The 21941-nt window shown below is 36.2% G+C and overlaps 1 protein-coding gene across 1 annotated transcript; it reads right to left on the minus strand.

Moving 5' to 3' along the window:
• Positions 1-17463: 17463 nt before the first annotated feature.
• On the minus strand, positions 17464-19458 carry LOC119987871 (zinc finger BED domain-containing protein RICESLEEPER 2-like). Its single transcript, XM_038832776.1, has 4 exons — positions 18950-19458; positions 18469-18632; positions 17804-18350; positions 17464-17707 (listed from the first exon to the last, which is right to left on the minus strand). The coding sequence occupies exons 1-4, from the start codon at positions 19456-19458 to the stop codon at positions 17464-17466; spliced, it is 1464 nt and encodes a 487-aa protein (XP_038688704.1).
• Positions 19459-21941: the final 2483 nt, after the last annotated feature.

The following is a 21941-nucleotide window of genomic DNA, read 5'->3' on the forward strand; positions in this document are numbered from 1 at the left end:
CCTGCTTCTCTCCTCAAAGATTTCTTTTTAGCTTTTTTATTTTCTCTTTCCTTTTCCTTGTTCTCTACACTTCTCATCTCCCTCATTCTTATCTCTCCAACATTTTGTCTCCTCTCCACACATCCCCTCATTCTCTCTTTACCCTCTCCTTCTCCTCTCTCTCTCTTGTTGGAGATATGGGAATCATAAATGGGCTAGGCCCAAATAAATGGCTCAATATAAGGAGCACCCAATATGGGTATGTAATTTGATTTGGCCCATAAGGTTGTTATTTATGATAAGGCTCAAATCTCCTAATTGGATTTGAATTGAGCTTATCAGTAAATAACAACTTAATACTATTTCAAATATTAAATAGAATCCAAATACAAATTAAACTCTATCCTAAAAGATCTCTATATTAGGACGGTTGAAGAGTTTTTGACGTACACTTCTAAGAAGTACGTTAGCTGAAGAATTGAATACTTCCAATTCTTGAAACAGAGAGATCAAACACTTGTGAGAAGAGTGTTTATCAAGCTAACCTGTTTTATTGTTTAGGGTATTTGTGCTGTGTAATCGGTGACCGATCGAGTATTGAATCACCACAACCTGAAAGTTCCTGACAATTCACGCTACAAGAGGTATTTAAATTCCGCTGCGTACTTAAGTTGTGATATTCTACATTGGTATCGGAGCCAGGTTGGTTTTTTCACATGCTAAATACCTAAAATTGCAGATGGTATATATGCATATTTTCTGTTTTTTATTTAAGTACCTTAGATATGCATATTAAGGTTTGATTTGCTGTTTTTGATACAAACGATATCTGATTTGCATGAAATTTTGTGTGTGGGTTACAATAAATATTTAGATTTATCCCTGCGAATTTCATGTTGATATGTGCAATAAAAAAAGGCTGAACCTAGCAAAGTGCCCCGAAACTTCTTTATAACACAATTTTTTAAGCAGATAAAATTAGGCTTTGATTTTGATATGTATGGAAAGCTTATTTAATCATCTTTCTATCGATATATTATTTGCCTAATTTGGATGTGTAGGTTAAAAGTTATGATACTTTAAATTTTTCTGGACTTGATTGAAATTATTTTATAAAACTGGGTTTTAGTGATACTGGGCTTTTAACCCAAGTGGGGGCTTTGAGGAGTTGGAACACTTGCCAATCATGTGTGGTTGGGCTGCTGATGCAATTTACTGGCCGCGCATTCCATGTTAGAAGTTAGTAAATGATCCAAGGCCAATATGGTCGGGCCCGTGATTGGTTCTTCACTGGCTTGCCCACAGCAAGCTAGGAGTTGGCCCCTGGGGCCCAAGTGAAGACTTGTGAACTGGATCTGGATCCGGGTCTGGGCTGGGATGACCTACGCTCAACTGGTTGGGCCGCGCGCAAACTGGGCCACACACTGGACTGGGCTGCAACCTATTTTTGGCCCAAATGTTTATATACATTTGCAAAATTAAATCTAGTTCCAACTGGGCTGTACGTGGGAGAGAGTGAAGGCCTATATATAAAAAAAAAAAAAAAATTATGTTTATATTATTTTTCTGAATTTTTATGGGAATAAGCATGTTTTATGTAGTGAATTGGACATAAAATGCATATATATTTTTTTTTGCTAAATTAAATTGTTTGATTGCTGCCTAATTCTATACTTATTTTTAGAGTATGGATAACCTAGAGTATGATGAGCCACTGGATGTCAAGCCTTTAGCATGGGGAGAATATCATGGTGCAACCCCCTCCGCATTATCTGATTCAGATGATGAGATAGACGAAGAGATTGATCTTAACAGTGAGTCTGACAGTGATGACTCAGTTAGGTCAGTCATAAATATTGAGTCTGACCCCGAAATCATCGATCTCGTATCAGATGAGGACATCGCAGCTGAGGGCATGCATGATGGGATTGGAGTGACTCCTGAGATCATTGATCTCACTATGGATGAGGACATCGCGGCTGAGGGCATGCATGATGGGCCAGAGGTGGCCAACATGGATGAGCCAATGTTAGATGCGGAGCCGCAAGATAATCTGAAGAATTTATTAATTTTAATGATTATTCTCATCATTTTAGGGCGCAACTAAGATTATAAGAGAGCAATTTTAATTTTATGCATTTAATTTATTTGAGACTTTTCATAGTCAGTTGTGTTGGATATTGGTTTTATACCTATGTTATTGCGTTAGATATTATTTTACAATATTCCAATATTGATCTATTTAAGTTGGACTAGTATGGTAGAAGTATGCTACTTAAAATTGATTATATACAAGTATATATATTGTTTTTCTTAGCATATGAGATACTGTATGATATGTCTAGCTTGAAACATGATACAATAATGTGTGACAATAAATATTGTACTTGACTCTAAATGTGAATTAATTTTCTTTGACAAGAGAGTTATGGCTGCTGCAAAAAGCATTGTCGCTGACCTGAACAAGGGTGATAAGCTGACTGACAAGAATTACGACATTTGGCGTCGTAAGATTGAATATCTGCTTGAAGAGCAAGATAATCTTGAAACTGTGACTCAACCAATGGTGGAACCGCCACAAGGCACCACCGCGCAACATAGACGGGACCAGGAAGCATATGTAGCTTTCAAGCGCAAGGATCGCATTGCTCGCATTTTGATGCTCAGTAGCATGCGTAATGATCTAATGCTACGTTTTGAGAAGCATAGGACGGCAAAAGCATTGTGGGATGCTGTGAAGCTGCAGTTTGGAGGTACTACTACCACGAGATTGCGCCATCTCACCCTCAACTTTGAAAGGTTTGTGAAGCGCCCGCATACAACTATGAGGCAGCATCTGACCTTAATGTCTAACATGATTAGTGAGTTGGCGGAGGCTAGGCACGTGTTGACAAATGAACAACAGGTGCAAGCTGTGATTCGATCTTTGCCACCCTCGTGGGAACATATGAGGGTAAATCTCACTCACAATGAAGGCATTGTTACTTTTGATGATGTTTCTAGACATGTGGAGCTGGAAGAGGACCGTCTTATAGGTGATAAGCCCAACTCTGAGGCAAATGTGGCCCAGTCCAACAAACGCAAAGGAGGATATAAGGGTAAGGGTAAGGGCCCAAAGAAAGCAAAATATGATGCAAAAGGCCCAAAGTACCCAAATCACAAACGTGGAAAGCATGGTGGAAAGAAGAAAGACAAGGCAGAAATGGCTTGTTTTAAATGTGACAAGCTGGGTCACTTCGCTCGTGAATGTCCCGAGGCGAAGGTGAGTAAAGACTATTCTATTCTTTCTCAATTATATGTGACTAGTAGTTTGATGTTGGCTGAAACTGTTCATCATTGGACTGTAGACTCAGCAGCAACAGACCGAGCTATAGATCGGCCTTTGTAGATTATCGTCGCATTCCGAAGGGGAGCCGTAGGATTTACATGGGAAATGACACTTATGCTGAAGTGTTGGGGATCGGTACTTGCAAATTGGATCTGCAAGGAGGACGCACCCTTTACATCCATGATGTCTTATATGCCCATGAAGTTAGGCGGAATCTACTATCTGTTTTAGTTCTTCTAAATTTGGGTTTTCGTTTTGAATTCAAAGTTGGTTGTGTTAAGTTTTTTCTGGACAAAGTATTTTATGGTTCTGGTTTTTTGCTTGATGGTTTAATGGTTTTGGATACCGTTAATAATGCGAATAATAATTCTGCATCTTTTGTTGCTACGTCTACTAGTGTTTCTGATAATAGTATGTTATGGCATGCTAGATTAGGACACATTGGGCAAGATAGACTTAATCGTCTAGCTAAAGAAGGCCTATTAGGCCCATTAGCCAAATGTGAACTGCCCACATGTGAAAATTGTTTAGCTGGAAAGGCAACAAGATTGCCATTTGGAAAAGAAAAAAGAGCCATTTTTCCTTTGCAGTTAATTCATTCTGATATCTGTGGCCCAATGAATGTAAGAGCAAGACATGGAGCTTCATATTTCATTACATTTATAGATGACTACACACGATATGGTTATGTTTATTTGATCTCCCATAAATCTGAGGCATTGGAATGCTTCACTAAATATATGAATATGGTAGAGAATCAATTAAACAAAAGCATAAAGGCACTAAGGACCGATCGTGGAGGTGAGTATCTATCAGAACAATTCAAGGAATTGTGTGATGAAAAGGGTATAGCTAGACAGCTGACTATTCCATATACACCGCAACAAAATGGTGTTGCGGAAGGAGAAATAAAACCCTTATGGACATGGTAAGATCAATGATGGCGCAAGCTAATCTCCCAATTTCATATTGGGGAGATGCATTGTTAACTGCGGCCTATGTACTTAACCGTGTGCCATCGAAATCTGTCACGACAACACCTTATGAATTATGGACAGGAGAAAAGCCCAAATTAGGGCATTTGCGTCCATGGGGTGCTGCTGCCTACATTCATATGCCCACTTCAAAATTTGGAAAGCTGGGAGCCCGAGGAAAGAAATGTATCTTCATAAGGTACTGTGAACATTCCAAGGGTTATGTTTTCATTGGAGAAGACAATGATGGTAGGGTGACAGAAATTGAGTCACGAGATGTCACATTCCTAGAAAATGAATTCCCTACTCAAGGGGAGGTTGAAAAGGATTTTCAGTTCTATGAAACTGAAGATACTAACAATGGTGCAAGTAGTTGCCCAATTGAGGAAAATGAGGAAATACCTCAACCTCTTGGGAACAGTAGGAGCGACTCTGTACCTGAAAATGTTCAAGTGGAGCATCATCAAGATAAATCTCAACCTTGAAGGACTATGCGTGAACCTGTCCCTCGTCGTCGATTTGAGATTGAAGGAGAGGCATTCATGATAGCTCCACTAGATACTGAAGATGAGCCAAAGTCAGTTAAAGACGCTCTCTCTAGTGCTAGATCTAAGGAATAGATGGATGCAATGAAAGAGGAGATGGAGTCAATGGAACAAAATCATGTCTGGGACCTGGTTAGTCTTCCACCGAAACGAAAAACTATTGGGAATAAATGGATTCTCAAAATCAAACGTAAATCTGATGGGACCATAGATCGATATAAGGCTAGATTAGTAGCCAAGGGTTACAATCAAAAGGAGGAAATTGACTATGAAGAGACATTCTCACCAGTTGTGAGGAATGCCTCAATTCGCCTTATCCTGGCAATTGTCGCACATATGGATTTGGACTTGTTCCAAATGGATGTTAAAACTGCATTTTTAAATGGAGAACTGGATGAGGAGATCTATATGGATCAGCCCTCTGGTTTTGAGGTCAAGGGTCAAGAACGCAAGGTTTGCAAGCTGAAAAAATCCATTTATGGCCTGAAACAAGCATCTAGGCAATGGAATCTCAAATTTCATCAAGCCATCTTAAAAGATGGATTCACAATGATGGAAGAAGATCATTGTGTATATATTAAGACATCCAAGAATGGCATGGTCATTCTATCCTTATATGTGGATGATATTTTATTGGCTGGGAATGACAAAGAGTTGATTACAACCACCAAGGGTTGGTTGGCATCAAACTTTGAGATGAAAGATATGGGTGAAGCCAGTTATGTGTTAGGTGTAAAAATCATTAGGGATCGTTCGACAAAGTTTTTGGGTTTATCCCAAGAGACTTACATCAAAAAGGTGTTAGAGCGATTCAATATGCATAATTGCAAACCCATTGACACTCCTTGTGAGAAAAATGTGAGCCTTAGTCGAAATATGGAGCCCAAGACTTCGGAAGAAAAAGAAAGAATGTCCAGGGTACCATATGCAAGTGCTGTTGGTAGTCTTATGTATGCAATGATGTGTACTAGACCAGATATAAGCTATGCTGTTGGGCTAGTAAGTCGATTTCAATCGAATCCAGGACCTGAACACTGGAAAGCAGTCAAGAGGATATTAAGGTACTTGAAAGGAACGATGAACTATATGCTAGTTTATCGAGGAAAGGATTTGCGGTTGTTTAGATACTGTGATGCTGACTGGGGAGGCGATGTAGACGAGCGCAAATCCACATCAGGATATGCTTTTATACTTAATGGAGGAGCTATCTCATGGAGTAGTAAGAAGCAAACTTGTAATGCCTTGTCAACAATGGAGGCTGAGTACATTGCTTGTTGCTCAGCAGTCCAAGAGGCAGTTTGGCTAAGAAGGTTTCTACAGCATTTGTCAGTTGTTAAGTCTGCATCAGAACCTGTCAAAATTTGGTGTGACAGTATGGCAGCACTGGCATATGCTAAACATCCTAAGTACCATGGAAAGACCAAACACATTCAAATAAAATATCACTATGTCAGAGAAATGATTGCACAGAATGAGGTGGTCCTAAAACACATCTCTACCAGTCAGATGGTAGCTGATCCATTGACTAAACCTATATCTAGGGACTCTTTTTTGTCACATGTAAAGTCGCTAGGATTAAGTAGGATGTGATTATTTGTTTTAATGGTCCATTATTTTCACAGACTCATGTGTATGATTAATTTTATGTTGAGAATGTTATTCAGTTTATCACTTGATGAATTTTGTGAAAAGATAAGTACAATATTGTCAATATGTCAATAGGCAAGATTGGCTCACTCACATGAGCAATCACCTTTTTCGCAGTGGGAGCGAGTAAAGATGAGATAAATTTGAACATTGACACTAGAAGCGATTAATGCGCTATAGAGTGGTCAAGATTCAAATATAGATCGCCTTAGTAAATGCTAAGATGAGGATTTTTTTAAAGAAATCGACATGATATATCCACAATATATCGTGAGCCTATAAAGAAAGCCAAGTATGAAATTCTTTTGGCGCTGGTAATAGCGAGCGAAGTTTGTAATTTCAATTTGGGCGCCAAAGGAAATAGGCGACTAAATTAATACCTGTATGGTGTAATTTGAGAGTAGACATATACTCTTAATTCATGAACAAATGAGAGAAACTCCGCCATAGCATGCATTTCATACTGCATGTGCTAGTGACCAATTGGAAGGTGAGTGAATTAATCTCTGCTTCCTCATCATGTGAGTTCCAAGATTTCTTATTTTAAAAAGAAATCTATATTCGTACCCTTAGTTGACTTCAGACTATGTCATAAAGTTGTGAAATAGTGATCGCTACTTTAACATGTATCTAATGGTCATGTGATGATACGATCTAATGGATCATAGTTAGGAAAGCGAGCTATATTCACATCCAATTGATATGAGTGCTCAAGGAAAAACTGTAGTTGATTACACTAAGTTGCTTGTATTCACTGGCGCCAGGCAATGATGTCTAATAGGACAATATTGCGAATACATGTAATAAAACAAAGCTGACAAGCACAGGACTCTTTGAGGGATTGAGTAATGCTTGGTCAAGGTGTAACCAACCAAGTTTGGGGTATGTAAAAGTACACGGCTTCCACACTGTTATGGTAAAACACTTCATTGTGGCCCTCATGGGTTTCTACTTTGAAGATACCACAACAAGTGTACTTCAGGTCACATGGCTCATTTACCTGTATGAAAACATAAAAAGGTTAGCAAGCAATATAAGATCTTCTGTCTTGATTAGACCCAAGCCCATAATGGGTGAGTGGGAGTATGTTGGAGATATGGGAATCATAAATGGGCTAGGCCCAAATAAATGGCTCAATATAAAGAGCACCCAATATGGGTATGTAATTTGATTTGGCCCATAAGGTTGTTATTTATGATAAGGCTCAAATCTCCTAATTGGATTTGAATTGAGCTTATCAGTAAATAACAACTTAATACTATTTCAAATATTAAATAGAATCCAAATACAAATTAAACTCTATCCTAAAAGATCTCTATATTAAGACGGTTGAAGAGTTTTTGACATACACTTCTAAGAAGTACGTTAGCTGAAGAATTGGATACTTCCAATTCTTGAAACAGAGAGATCAAACACTTGTGAGAAGAGTGTTTATCAAGCTAACCTGTTTTATTGTTTAGGGTATTTGTGCTGTGTAATCGGTGACCGATCAAGTATTGAATCACCACAACCTGAAAGTTCCTGACAATTCACGCTACAAGAGGTATGTAAATTCCACTGCGTACTTAAGTTGTGATATTCTACATCTCTCTCCATAAGGCCAGTGCTAATGACAGTAACCACCATCCATCATTCTGCTCCAGCCTATGGGACCAGCAGATCCACCAACTTGTTACTCATCTATCTTTCTTTTCACACGAGCTCACCACTACCCACATGGCATATTTGCCGGCTGGCTACTGTTTGTGACATGGCTTGTCCCAAAAGAACCACAAAGAGATGAAGAATAAAATCCAACAAACTTTGACGAGTCTTGTCCACCGTAAATAGAGATAATTGCTTATTACACTTTCATAATGGACAATGTAACTAATTACATTGAAAGTGTAATAAGCCACTACCAGGTTTTATTGCGTTGCCCAAAATGGAGAAATTGTCTTAGTGCGATGTCCCAATTAGAAAATGATGATGATTAGTCATACTATTGCAACTAGATAATGTAATAAGGCAATCCCTTGTTAGGATGCTTTGACTCAAATGGAGACAATTTCATCCGACTCGCATAAGTTCGGATGAGACTTTCATCAACCCTCAACCGACCTCATTTGAGATAAGGTTGGGTCAGATTCGGATTAGGCGAGTAGAGTTGGGTTTGAGGTTGGGTCAGGTTGTTGTTTATCATAATTTCATTATTCAAATATATCAAACAACCTATAAATATAAATAAATAATAGGAGAAGTATATATTTTTAAATAGATTATTTATTTTTTTGATAAACTAAATAGGTTGTTTATCAAAGAGGTTGTTTATATAAAAATAAAAATTAAGAAGTCTCTTAACTCACACAATCATACATGATTATTTCGAGATGAGAGATTGAGTCAGTGCATGTTGGATTAAAGTCCAAATATTAAGTGAGTAAGAGTGTAAGACTAAGTGTAGAGTAGTCAAAACTAGTAAAACGAAGTTGTTTCTTTATGTAGGGTTGGGTCAGGTTTCACAATAACTCATATCCGATTCGTATAAGGTCGGGTTGCACATTACATAACTCTTATCCAACCCTCATCTACGCGGATAAGCGTTGATTTAAGTAGATTGGGTTGGATTATCGGGGTTGGGTCGGGTCACATATGGGTTATGTGCACCCCTAATCATTTTCTAAACTAATAATAAAATAAATATGAGGCAGTGACACAATGTACACAAAATAATGAAATTCCCTTAAGTTTATAAAAGGACTCCTAAGTTCTAATGAAAAACAAGTTTTAAAGAAAAACCTAGATGAGGTATATAGTTGAAAGTAATACTTTTGACCAGCATGAATGGAAAAGGAGAATTCATATAAGTAGACAAAACTCAACAATTCAAATAGTAAGTTAACATATTCTATTGTAAACTAAAAAGAGAAAACATTATCACCAACTCCTCCTTTTCTATTGAAGACTGAAAACCAATTATCTACATATCAGTGACATAACAATCATCAAGGTTCGATAAAAGTAATCACATATGTAGCAATCACAAATCAGAAGGATTAATTAATCTTGGTAAAATTAACAATCACATATGCAATGATAATCAATAAGCACATATAAGTGAGAACAAATCCAATTGCATTTCCCCAAACTAATGGTTGGAGACAAGAAAACCCCTACTTAAAAAAAACAAAATCGATTTATACCAGATGCACAAATTATTCATGATTACATCCAATTGGATAATACTTTGACACGTTCATATGGAGCAAAAAAAGAGGCAAAATTGCGCTTAAGTGTTTTCAAGGATGGATCCATCCTTGAAGGAGGATCCCTTGGGATTCAACATAACTTTTGTCACCTAAAGGTCATTACTTGGTCAATCCATCCGTATAGACAGAGCCATCTGCCAATTATGTAGTTGTTGCCTTTTAGAGATATATACCTAACAGATAGATTTGTTATAAAGGATCCATCCAACCCCGACGCTGTAGAATGTAGAATTTGACTAGTTTTAGGTTTCCTAATTTCCAAACTTTCGTATGTAAAGGTGCCACAAAATTTAGGTCGACACATTCTTTTTTTGGGTTTTTGGGTAGCAACTCTTATCCTTTTGCAAGCGTTTGCAAGGATTCTAAGGATTCAAGTCTTTCTCTCAATCTCAAATTCAAGGGATTTTCTTCATGTCTCTTCTATGCTTTCTCTCTCTAGATTTGATTTTGTTTCTTGGATGATGAATTGTAACAAAATCTCTTTGCTAGGGCTTGATGTGGCCTAGTATGATTATTACAAGTTTTTCAATTCAATGAATGCATAATTTTGGTTCAACGATTGTTGTCTTTAATTTTCATGCTTATAGTTTATTGTTTGTTTGATTGATTGACCACCAATTGAATGCTCACTTAGACTCCTCTAGTTAGGACTAAGGAACAAATCGAATTCACGTGTCCTAACGGAACCAAAGTTAAGGAAATCAATTGTCAATTGCCATGAAAAATGTTTAGGGGATTGATTGGTTATTATAATTCTTTAGACTATAATGAGTTATTAGCTTTGAGTTAACGACTATGAACGAACAAGATTAATCCATTGTTGATAATACTTGTTGGCACCGCGAACGAACGAACGAGCATATTTAAGAAAGAATCAATCATTGAATTGGAACCATAATTGTGTATATATTTAAGAAAGAATCGCATCTTATGATGGTGCGTTGCGAACACAACCATTGCACAAAACGAAAGCTATAAAACAACAAGGCTATCACATCCATCCATACAACTCTCAAATCACAATAGGTCATACAACAACAATAAGGTCATCACAACAACCCATCTCCACAAACCACAATACAATCAATCCACATATACAATCAATCATATATCATGATGCATGTGTTTCAATAATTTTCCATACACCTAAACATAATGCAAAACTCTTTTAGAAAAATAAATTTTCTAAAAATATTATGTAAGCCCTACTAAGAGTTATAATCACATCAACACATCCCAAATAGTGCATGCCTAACTACATGTCGAAAAGAAATAAATCAAGATTTAGTGTAGAGCAATTTAATGAATAGAAATCAAGATATCAAAAAACCACACCATCATACATGCCAATAACATTGTTCATTTTGGGTTTACCAATTTACTATGGATATATCATGCTCACACGACTTTATTCCTCTTTAGCCTAGTTATCACAGGCTAAAGCCCAACTCATTGAGCAAACCCAGTTACTATGGGTTAAAGGTCACCTCACTTGGGGTAGGAAAAGACCTTTTGGTAAGTATAGGGGTGGGCTTGGTTTAATAAACACTCAAACGATGTGGGATTGGATTTGTAACACTCCTCAGCACTTTTGGGATAGGTTATGCCAAACACAACAATTGAGATTCTATTCGTAACACTCCCCTGCACTTTTGGGCTAGGTTATACCAGACCCAACAACTAGAGTAAAGGCTATGTGTCCAACTGGATCGAATCGCTCCGATATTGATGTAATAATTCTCGCAAGTGCACATAATTCTACGAATAACACAGTGTATGCAAGTACGAGGTCGATCCCAACGAGACTAGTTCAATTCAATTGTTATACCTAACTTGATGAATGATTGAGAATTGGTGAATAATGGAAGAATGATCTATGTAAGAAAAGAAACAAGCAAGAAATAAAATTTAGATTTCTATGAAGATGTTTGTTACCAATATGAGAAGAATAATAGGGCAATGACTTTACATAGCAATCCTATCACAAGCATTTAATTAATAAACACATAATTATGGTTGATTCTTTCTTAAATATGTTGGTTCATTCATTCGCAGTGCCAACAAATATTATTAACAATGGATTAATCATGTTCATATGCAGTCGTTAACCTAAGGTTAATAACTCATTACGATTTAAAGAACTATAACAACCAACGAATCCCTTAAACCTTGTTTATGACAATCGACAATTGGTTTCCTTTTAATTTCAATTCCGCTAGGACACGTGAATTGTATTCGTTCCTTAGTCCTAATTAGATGAGCCTAATTTCATACCCAATTAGTGATCAAGCAATCAAATAAATAATAGACTATACGTATAGAAATTAAAGACAATAATATTTAATTATAACCCATCATCCAAGAAGCAAAAACAATTCTAGAAAGAGAGAACATGATAGAGAGATGAAGAAAAGTCCCTTGAATTGATGGAGGGTCCGTTTCGTAGACAATTTTGACAGTAGCATATATTGTACATAATTTATGCTGGTAAAAAATTGTAGCATATATGGTTGTGAAAATGTTAGTAGGTGTTTGGTTGTACTTTTACTGGTAGCATATTTATTGTTAAAATTGTTGTGTAAATTATGTATAGGGGTAATATGCATTTTAATAATAAAACATAATAATTAAAGATTTTTATTTAATTTTAATTAAATAATTTAATTAACTAAGTAATGAACATAATAAATAATATTTAAATATTATTAATTTAATTAATTAACTAATGAAAATAATAAAAAGTTATTAAATATTATTTAATTATTTAATTAATTAACTAATGAACATAATAGTTAAGGGTGTTTTTGACTTAATGGTTAAAAATAAGGGTGTTTCGGTAATGTAACCTCAATATTGTCTCAAAATTGTTCAAAATGGGACAATTTGAAAAAGACAATAATATGGTTTCAAAATTGCATGGAAATATGCACCCAAAAAAAGCTGTTTGTTTCACCACTACAATATATTGTCTTCCAAAATTGTGTGTCAAACTGGCACTGAATTGTTGTTGGGAAGTAAGTCTTGATTCCTTGGATCTTACAAACGCTTAGAGAGGAAGAGGTTTGCAGCCCAAAAACCCAGAAAAGGATGTGTATCAACTAATTTCGTGGTCCCCCTATTTATATCTTAGGATTAGGAAATTAGGAAACCTAAAAAATATCAAAATCTACACTTGTCAGCGTTGGAGTCTGCTCGAGGACGCTCGGGCACCCAAAAATAAGCCTTTTGGTCCAGAATAGTCATCCTTGCTTGCTCGAGTGCCCCAAAATATGGTTGTCGTCTCTACGGGATATTTATGGCCCGCTCAAGTGCTCTAGGGTGCTCGAGCGGCCTTCCAATGAATTTTTGACGCAGATTCATTCGATGCTCATCTTTTCTGCTCTATATCTTCGCGCCAACTATCCTACAATAGAAACACAAAGAATTTGAATAGCATCAACTCAATTCCATCTAAATTTATCGAGAATATACATAGAAATACGCATAAAAGTGTGACAAAATATGTGCACATCAGATACCATATAAGAAATCTATTCTCTTCGTAACACTCCCAGACACTTTTGGGCTAGGTTATGCTAGACCCAACAACTGGAGTAGAGGGTATGTCCAACTGGATCAAATCGCTCCGATACCATGTCAGAAATCTACACCCCAATACATGTCCGCTTTGAGTTTTCCAGTTCACTATGAATACATCGAGCCCGCACGCCTTTGTTTCTCTTTAGCCTAGCTACTATAGGCTGAAACCTAATTCACTAAGTAAGCTCAGTTACTATGGATCAAAACCCAACTCATTTGAGTTAAGAACATGTCTTGTTGTAAATAAAGAGTGAGCTTGGTTTAATAAACCACTCGATTGGCTGTGAAACAACTGATGTGGGATTCTATTCACAACAAGAAAGTGAGAATGGTTGCATATCCTCTCTTTCAAGTGGCTATGTGGCTATGCCAACTCCCCATCTCATAGAAAACTATTAATAGAGAAAAAAAATGAAAAGTGATAATCAAACTCATTACCACAAATCATAGTTAACTATTATACTTTGTCCTACATATATTTCTAACATAGAAATGTTATAATTATAGAAATGCCACTTTTGTTTTTATTTCTTATTTCATTCAAACATTTTCTTTTTAAATATATTGTGAAAAGCCCAAATTTAGAGCTCAATTAAATTTTTCCTCAAAGCCTAATTAACTTACCCCAAGCCAAATTTGTGTTCCAATATCCAATTAGCTCTTAGCCCATAAATTACAAGCCACATTCTCAAATTTACCCAAGCCGACAAATAAAGCCCACAAGCCCAAGCCATAAAACTCATAAGCCCATAACCCAAGCTCCACAAATCAAATGAACCCTTAAAATTCTCAATATAAAAGGGGTCGACTGGTTGAGGACAAGACAGATTAGGGATAGAGGGAAGCGACACAAAAGAAAAAGGGAGGATTTCGAGATAGAGAGGAGAGGTAGCAAGTGAAACAAAAAACAAACAAAATTAAAAAGAAGAGGAGGCGTGAGTAAACCTTGGGCAGAGAAAGAAAGATGAACCTTATTTGCACCCCACCGTTTACTAAGTACACCCCAAAGACTTAAAAAAAAAACCTAATCTATCAACACCCCCATTACCCTACCATTCTCTTCCTCTTCCACAAACCTTCGACGGAGACCCACTTCCAATCTCACTCTCCAACGACTATCAAAATCGGCCTCCACAACACCCAGTTTGCCATGACCAAGCTCATCCATGTTTGTGCCTTCACAACACCCAGTTTCCCTTTCCTTTTGAAGTCTTGTGCTAAATTTGGGGCCGCCTGTGAAGGGAAACATATCCATGCACATATCTTGAAGCTTGGGCACTTTGTTGTCTTCGTGCACACTTCTTTAATCAATATGCATGCGCATATTGGTGACTTGGGTGATGCAAGAAAAGTGTTTGATAAAAGCCCTATGAGGGATGATGTTTCCTTTTAGCTTGTGCTCATACGGGTTCTCCTGAACTGGGCAATTGGGTTCATTCCTCGTTAGAGATTCTTCTTCAATTTTTTAGAGAGGAACATCTATTGACAAACAATTGGTAATCTGAAAATATAGGGTTCTACGGGTGTAGATTGTGGTTTTTAGAAAAAACACAAAATGGGGTGAACTCATAATTCTTATATTTTTAGGTGGGGTTTATTTAGAGTGGGGTATCATCAGTAAATAATGGGGTGCAAATAAGGTTCATCGAAAGAAAAAGTTTTAGAAAGAAAAGAAAGGATATCTCACAAAAAGCATGGGTTTCAACTAGGAAGAGTGATTTTTTGACAGAAGAAGAAAAGAGAGAAAAAGCTAGGTAGAGAAGAAAGAAAGGAGAAGAGAGAGAGAGAGAGAGAGAGAGAGAGAGAGAGAGAGAGAGAGAGAGAGAGAGAGAGAGAGAGAGAGAGAGAGAGAGAGAGAGAGAGAGAGAGAGAGAGAGAGAGAGAGAGAGAGAGAGAGAGAGAGAGAGAGAGAGAGAGAGTTTGGATTCAAGGTAGAAGCATATCTCACAAAGACCATCCTCCATTCCCTTTTCCTCCATATTCTTCATTTTTCTCTGCAAAATTTTCTTGTTTGTTCATTAGTATCTTAAACAAAAGTGCAAAGGAGAGGGAGAAAGGGGAGTTCATTTCTTTGTGGGATCCTTGTGCCCGTATAGAAATAAGCTCCCATAGACGATGATACCATCCCTAATGGTGTTGCTCCGGTTCATGAGTTCTTTTCTTCGTGGGTCTTTTGTCCTCGTACGGATGAGAGCTCCTATTGACAGAAGCACGCCAATTTGGATAGAGTCGTCGAACTCACAAGTTTTTCCTTCGTGAGATTTTGTCCCCGTACAGGAAAAGCTTCTCCCTTGATGCGATTTTTTTTTCTTTTGTTTTCTCCATTTGCATCAAATACGGACTTTGTTCTTTGTGTTATTCCGATGAAATAAATTTGGAGACTACGTGATTGTTGATTTGTCTTGATTTAATTCCATTTAAGGTTCTGTTTAAATTCAAATGGATGATCTGTTGTTTCTTGGATGGGAGTTGGAGAAGGGTGAGCAACCTCACTGTAAGTCACGGATGAGAGAGTTGGTGTAGGAAAAGAAGTAAGTTTGGGTTGGACCAAAGAGGAGTTGGGCTTCTGGCATTTGGTTTGGGTTTGTTTCATTTTATTTTGTTTTGTTTCTCTTGTCACTTGGGTCTTCGGTTTTCATTAACATTTACTTTCATTTGTTTTCTTATAATTTTTGGGCCCATTTGCTTTCCTTTTGAGTCCACATTTGGTTTTGTTTTTATTTTGGGCCAACACTTGATTTGTATTTGTTTTATTTTCTTTTAATTGAAATAGCTGTCATCCGAAACAAAAAGGTTTTACCACCCACTTGAGAAAAATGATTTTAATCAAAATGATTATTGTCAAATTCGAAAGCATGACATTCCAAGAAACAAATTTCAATTCCTTTAGTTGAATTCTTATAAGTTTCTTCTTTGTGGTATTATGTACCCGTAAGGGAGGAACTTTCCAAAAATCAAATTTCAAAGATACCTTTGTTTGGATTTTTATAAAATTCTCTCTTGTGGTATTCTGTACCCATATGGGTCAAATTTTCAGAAATCAATTTTTTCAAGAAAATAAAAAAAAATGCATTAGCCCTTGTCTGAGTGCTGATAACTGCGTGAGCGGATGTTGTGGAGTGCTAACTAGGGATGACAACGGGGCGGGGCGGGGCGGGGGCGGGTATGCCATCTCCGTCCCCGTCCCCGAACTCAATCCCCGCCCCCCTGAGGTTCGGGGATCCCCGAACCAGATGGGGACGGGGAACCCCCTAAACCCGAATGCTATTGTTTCAATTAATAGATATGACTACTATTAATGGAATATACACGTTCATAATGTTACTTTTAAAGACTACAAACATAACATCAAACCAAGATAAAAAAAATACTAAAGACATAACATCAAACCAAGAGAAAAAATAAAAGGAGCCAGGAGCCTAAATCACAATTCACACACCAAGAGGTCCAAGATACCTCCATCACCAGTTCACCACCATTATTGTCTACTGATATTTATAATTACTTAATAAATAATAAACCATCAATGGTCCATCACCGCTCCTCGCCTCCTCCTGCCCAAGTTGTCCCTTTGTAGGCTTTGTTAGCACCAGCACACAAGCCATAGCATGTTAGTCTTTTGGTGGTTCCTAGCTTCCTGCATTGGCAAGATCCTAAAAAAAAGATAGATAAATAGCTGTTAACCAATTACACAAATATGTAAAAAGTATACTACGTGTTCATCATCATAGTCTACAAAGGACAAACTACCTGCTAAGTGCAAACTACATACTTCAATTAGCATTCTCCACAATCCACATTTATGTTTGTGGTATCGCAAGGCTCCTGCAATATGAATATAATGCAGTAAATAAGAGGGCAATATAATAAGCACCAATAAGAATAAAAAAAACTAATATTACCTCCTTGTCAGAATCATCATCAAAATTTTGGGGCTCTAAAATTGTAGACTCTAGTAAGACAAACAAAATAACAAATATTAAGAACTAAAAAAATAATCATTATCAAGAATTGAAGACCTAGAAAAGTTTCATTTGAAGAATAGTTTAATACATTGACTCCATAACCAATCTCGGGCACACATCAAAAGCCTCCACAGTTTTGTGATGAAGCCTACTACGGTGAGGACTTAAAATCCTCCCACTAGCACTGAACGTTGATTCTTAAGCAACGATCGTCACAGGAATGGACAACACATCCTTAGCAATATCATGTAAAGTAGGATACTTGATGTCATTTGTCTTCCACCAACACAAAATATCAAAGTCATGTGTATTTCTTGGCAAGAGAGATTCTTCTAAATAGTGATCCATCTCCGACTTCACATGTTCATTGGTAGGAGTAGAATCCAAGAACATTTCAAATCTTGTAGCATAAGCACCACGCTTGGGAAGTGGAGGCCTTGAACTTGATGAAGAAGTATGCAAATCTTATCCTTGATTAACTCTTTTGGATAGTTTATCTCTCTTTTGGTACTCTTTAACCAAGTCATACAACATTTGCCTTATTTTTTCAATCTCCGAAGAAGATGTGTCGCCATAAACAAGAGGATAATAAAATTCAATCATTTTCATCTTGTACCTCGGATCTAGAATGCTTCCAATTGCCAACAAATAGTTCATGATATCCCAATATTTGTCAAACTTCACCTTCATTTTTGATGCCATAATTTTGACATCAATGTCATCAACTCTAATCCATTCATCGATTGCCAACTTGATTTGGCAAATATGTGAGAAGAAAATATCGATAGTAGGATATAAAGTTCCTGAAAACAACTCCGTAGCATCAAAAAACATCTCTAATTTAGAACAAATATCCCTAACTTTGGACCACTCTTCTTCAGTGGGGACTCTTTTATACAAAGTCTCGCGTTGTTTCAAACGAGGAAACACATCTTTATAAATCAATGCAGTGTTAAGCATTAAGTAGGTAGAGTTCCACCGAGTTTTACAATCAAGTTTCAATTTTTTAGTACTTGGAACTTTCAATTGACATGCGGCCTCAACAAACTTTTCATCTCTTTTTGGGGTTGCAGTCCAAAATGACACTATATCGAATTTTTTCAATGCTATCATTGATCAAATCCAACCCATCCCTCTCAACCAAGTTCAAAATATGTGCACAACACCGCATGTGAAATAGTTTTCCTTCTAAGATAAGTGAACTAGGAGGAATCTTGTCTAGGATGACTTCAATCATAACATCATTAGTAGTGCAATTGTCAACAGTCAAAGTAGACAATTTACAGTCCAAATTCCAATCCAACAAGCAATCAATGAAAGCATTTGTAAGCACCTCAGCAGTATGTGGACAAGGAACATATATAAATCTAAAAAAAACAATAATAATAATAATAGTTAATAATAGTATTGGTTTAGCAATAATAAATACTAGTATAATGACAATTACCTCACAAGACGACTTTGCAATTTCCATGAAGCATTAATGAAGTGTGAAGTGATGGCCATGAATCCTCTTCATTGATTATTTGATGTCCACATATCGGTTGTCAATGCAATTCGGCTTCCATTTGATTCCATTAATTTCATTGTTTTATCCCTTTCATACTCAAAAATCTTAATGATATCACTCTTGACTGTATTTCATAAAACGACTCTAAATAATGGTTGTAAAGCATGAGAGTACCTTTTAAAGCCCACATGTTGAACCATAGATAGTGGGTAGCCATGCAATGTAATCATTTTTGCAAGCTCTTCCCTCGCTTGATTTTGGTCGAAAGTGTAAGTACCAAGCTTCATCGACCCATCATTAGATTTTGTAGGATTCAATATAGATTGGTTTATGGTCTTTTGTTTCTTATACAAACATGACTTCATATGGTCAAGCAAATGCTTAGTCCTATTCTTACTTTGTCCCCCTAAGACCTTCTTACAATCGGGACACATTGCTTTCCGTTTTCCACCAACGTACTTCTCTTCAAAATGATCCCATGCAGGTGATTTGTGTTTTCTATTGTTTCTAGAATTTTCCTCAATATTTTCCTCAATAGAAGTACGGTTTGAGTTCGATATTACCTCATTTTCAGCTCCTACATTGGGACTTGTTTGGATAGGAGGAGCACTTGCACTTTCACCTACTGTTGGAGCACTTTGGGTTGTTGGAGTAGACCCCACTGTTGGACTCTCCTTCTCCATCACAATTCTGGAACAAAGTAATCAAACTGAGTCAAAACAAGGTAATCAAATTGAGTAAGATGGAGCAGCAATGCAGGCGTGCAGCACCACAACCACCACAAAATCCAGGCCTTCCACCAGACCAATATGTGAATGAGCAAATGCTTATAGCAACTCTCCATCACTCATTTAGGTAGGGGACACCAGATTTGATGTAATTTAGGTATTGAAGATAGAAACATTAAACAACAATGTCCTAAATTTCAATATGCCTTTTTAATTTTAATATGCCGTAAGCCAAAATTTCAATATGCCGTAAGCCTTTTTAATTTCAATATGCCTCATCATTCACGTGCAACCAATGTCTTAAGTGAATCTCCAAATAGATATCAAAATAATGGGTCGGCAAAACATAGTTTCTATGTTCACTTGTTCTTCCCGAAACCCTAAATCAAAAATTAAGCAGAGATGAATTGAGTAATTGACTTACCAGTTACCAATATGGAGGCACGATGAGATAAGAGATTAGAGAGAAAGAAACTAGACAAAGATGAGATACTCGAGTCGTGGAGCCAGGCAGAGATTATGTGAGATTGTGAGTCTTGTCTGAGAAGGTGTAGCGACGAGCGAGGCAGAGATGAGACTCGATAAGGGGAGTCGAAGAGACTAGATCCAACCAAAGGTGCTACGTAGAGGCGGCAGAGATGAGAGTCGGCCAGTCGGGTTCGTGTTGTGGACTTGTCGTCGAAACTCGAAAGGAACGATTAAACGAACGACGAGAGGCAGAGGTCGTGAGTATTGGGTTGGGTTAGGTTAGGGTAAGTGGTAAACTGGTAATCAATAAAGTTAAGAATAAGATAATAAGTTAATAAGAATAAGATTAAATTATAACCCTAAAATTAATTAATCAATGGTTTAGATTGTAGGAGATCAATAATCTAATGGTCATAATTAAATAAAACTAAAACTTAAAAATAATATTAATATATATTTAATATATATCGGTAATCGGAAAATTTACCTTAAAAAGAAATTATACTAATAGTCTAATATATACATCGTAGTATAAAGTATTGAACTATTTATATATAGGGTATTAGGGTTTACTTAGGGTTTATGACTACATAGGGTTTAGAATTTAAGGTTTACATATATGATTATAATGTCATAATGATACAAATTACAACAAAAAAGATATTTTGGTTTTGTTATTTAGTTAGGGTTTAGGGTTTAGGAAGTAGGGACGTAGGGTTTAGGGTTTAGGACGTAACGTATTGACTATTGAGTATATAATTATATATAATATGGACTAGGAGAGTAGGAGAGCATATCATATATTTCATTATGAAAAATATAAGAAGATAAGACGATAAGTATACTAAATACAAATTAATATTCCTATATAATATATATATATATATATATATGTATGTACAATATAGATATATAATATATATGATATATCTATATAAATATATATTTATTTATTAAAGTACTAAGGTTTAGGGTTTAGGTTTAGGATTTAAACCCTAAACCCTAAATATATTATATAATATATATGATATATCTATATAAATATATATTTAGAGCCCGTTTGGCTCACCATATTACTTGACAATATATTGCTCTAGTAGCATATATTGTTTGTACGCACCAAACGGCAATATTCGGGCGGGTATTTCAAGACATTTTTGATACAATTTTATTGTGGTTTTGAAATCGTCCACAAATGGACAATTTTCTACATTTGTGCAACCATTTTCCAGTTTTGTCCAACATATTTTATTAAACCGACTATAATGACCTTTATGTTAGTGCAACCTCCATTTTCCGCTTTTCTCCGTCTCTCTCTATCCCCCTATTTCGCCTCTCTCTCTCTAACCTATTTTTCGATTCTTTTTATTATAAATATTCTTTTGATCCAGTATTGATTCCAATTGAGAACAACGGTGCACAGCTCGTAAATGAAACGATAACTTAAAAAAAAAAATTCCTCGTTTTAGTTGTGCAATTAATTTCTCTTAATTTTATTCATTTTTCTTTCTATAATTCTAAAGATTTTATTTCAAATATTTAAATATCTAACATTAATTTTTATTTTATTTAATTAATTTAAATGAAACAATTACAACTTAAAAGCATAATACCCATGCACGTAATTTACACAACAACTTTAACACCATATATGCTACCAGCAAAAGTAACACCAAACACCTACCAGCATTTCAACAATAATATATGTTACCATTTTATACCAGCATAAATTGTCCACAATATATGTAACAATATATGCTACTGTCAAAATTGTCTACCAAACGAACCCTTATTTATTAGAGTATTAAGGTTTAGGGTTTATGATTAGGATTTAGGGTTTAGGGTCTTTAAACCCTAAACCCTAAATATATTATATAATATATATGATATATCTATATAAATATATATTTATTTATTAGAGTATTAGGGTTTAGGGTTTAGGGCCGGGTATGGCATTACCATACCCCACC

Source organism: Tripterygium wilfordii, chromosome 21 (genome assembly GCF_013401445.1).
Source record: "Tripterygium wilfordii isolate XIE 37 chromosome 21, ASM1340144v1, whole genome shotgun sequence".
In the NCBI taxonomy this organism is placed as follows: Eukaryota; Viridiplantae; Streptophyta; class Magnoliopsida; order Celastrales; family Celastraceae; genus Tripterygium; species Tripterygium wilfordii.

Bases quoted from the DNA above. Each gene is read 5' to 3' on its own strand.
- LOC119987871 (XM_038832776.1), bottom strand. From the start codon at position 19,458: ATGGAGAAGGAGAGTCCAACAGTGGGGTCTACTCCAACAACCCAAAGT. The intron at 18,351-18,468 runs GTTCACTTATCT...AATTCGATATAG, and splicing joins CCTAGACAAGATTCCTCCTA to TGTCATTTTGGACTGCAACC. The intron at 17,708-17,803 runs GCAAATGTTGTA...TTCTTCATCAAG, and splicing joins TCGGAGATTGAAAAAATAAG to TTCAAGGCCTCCACTTCCCA.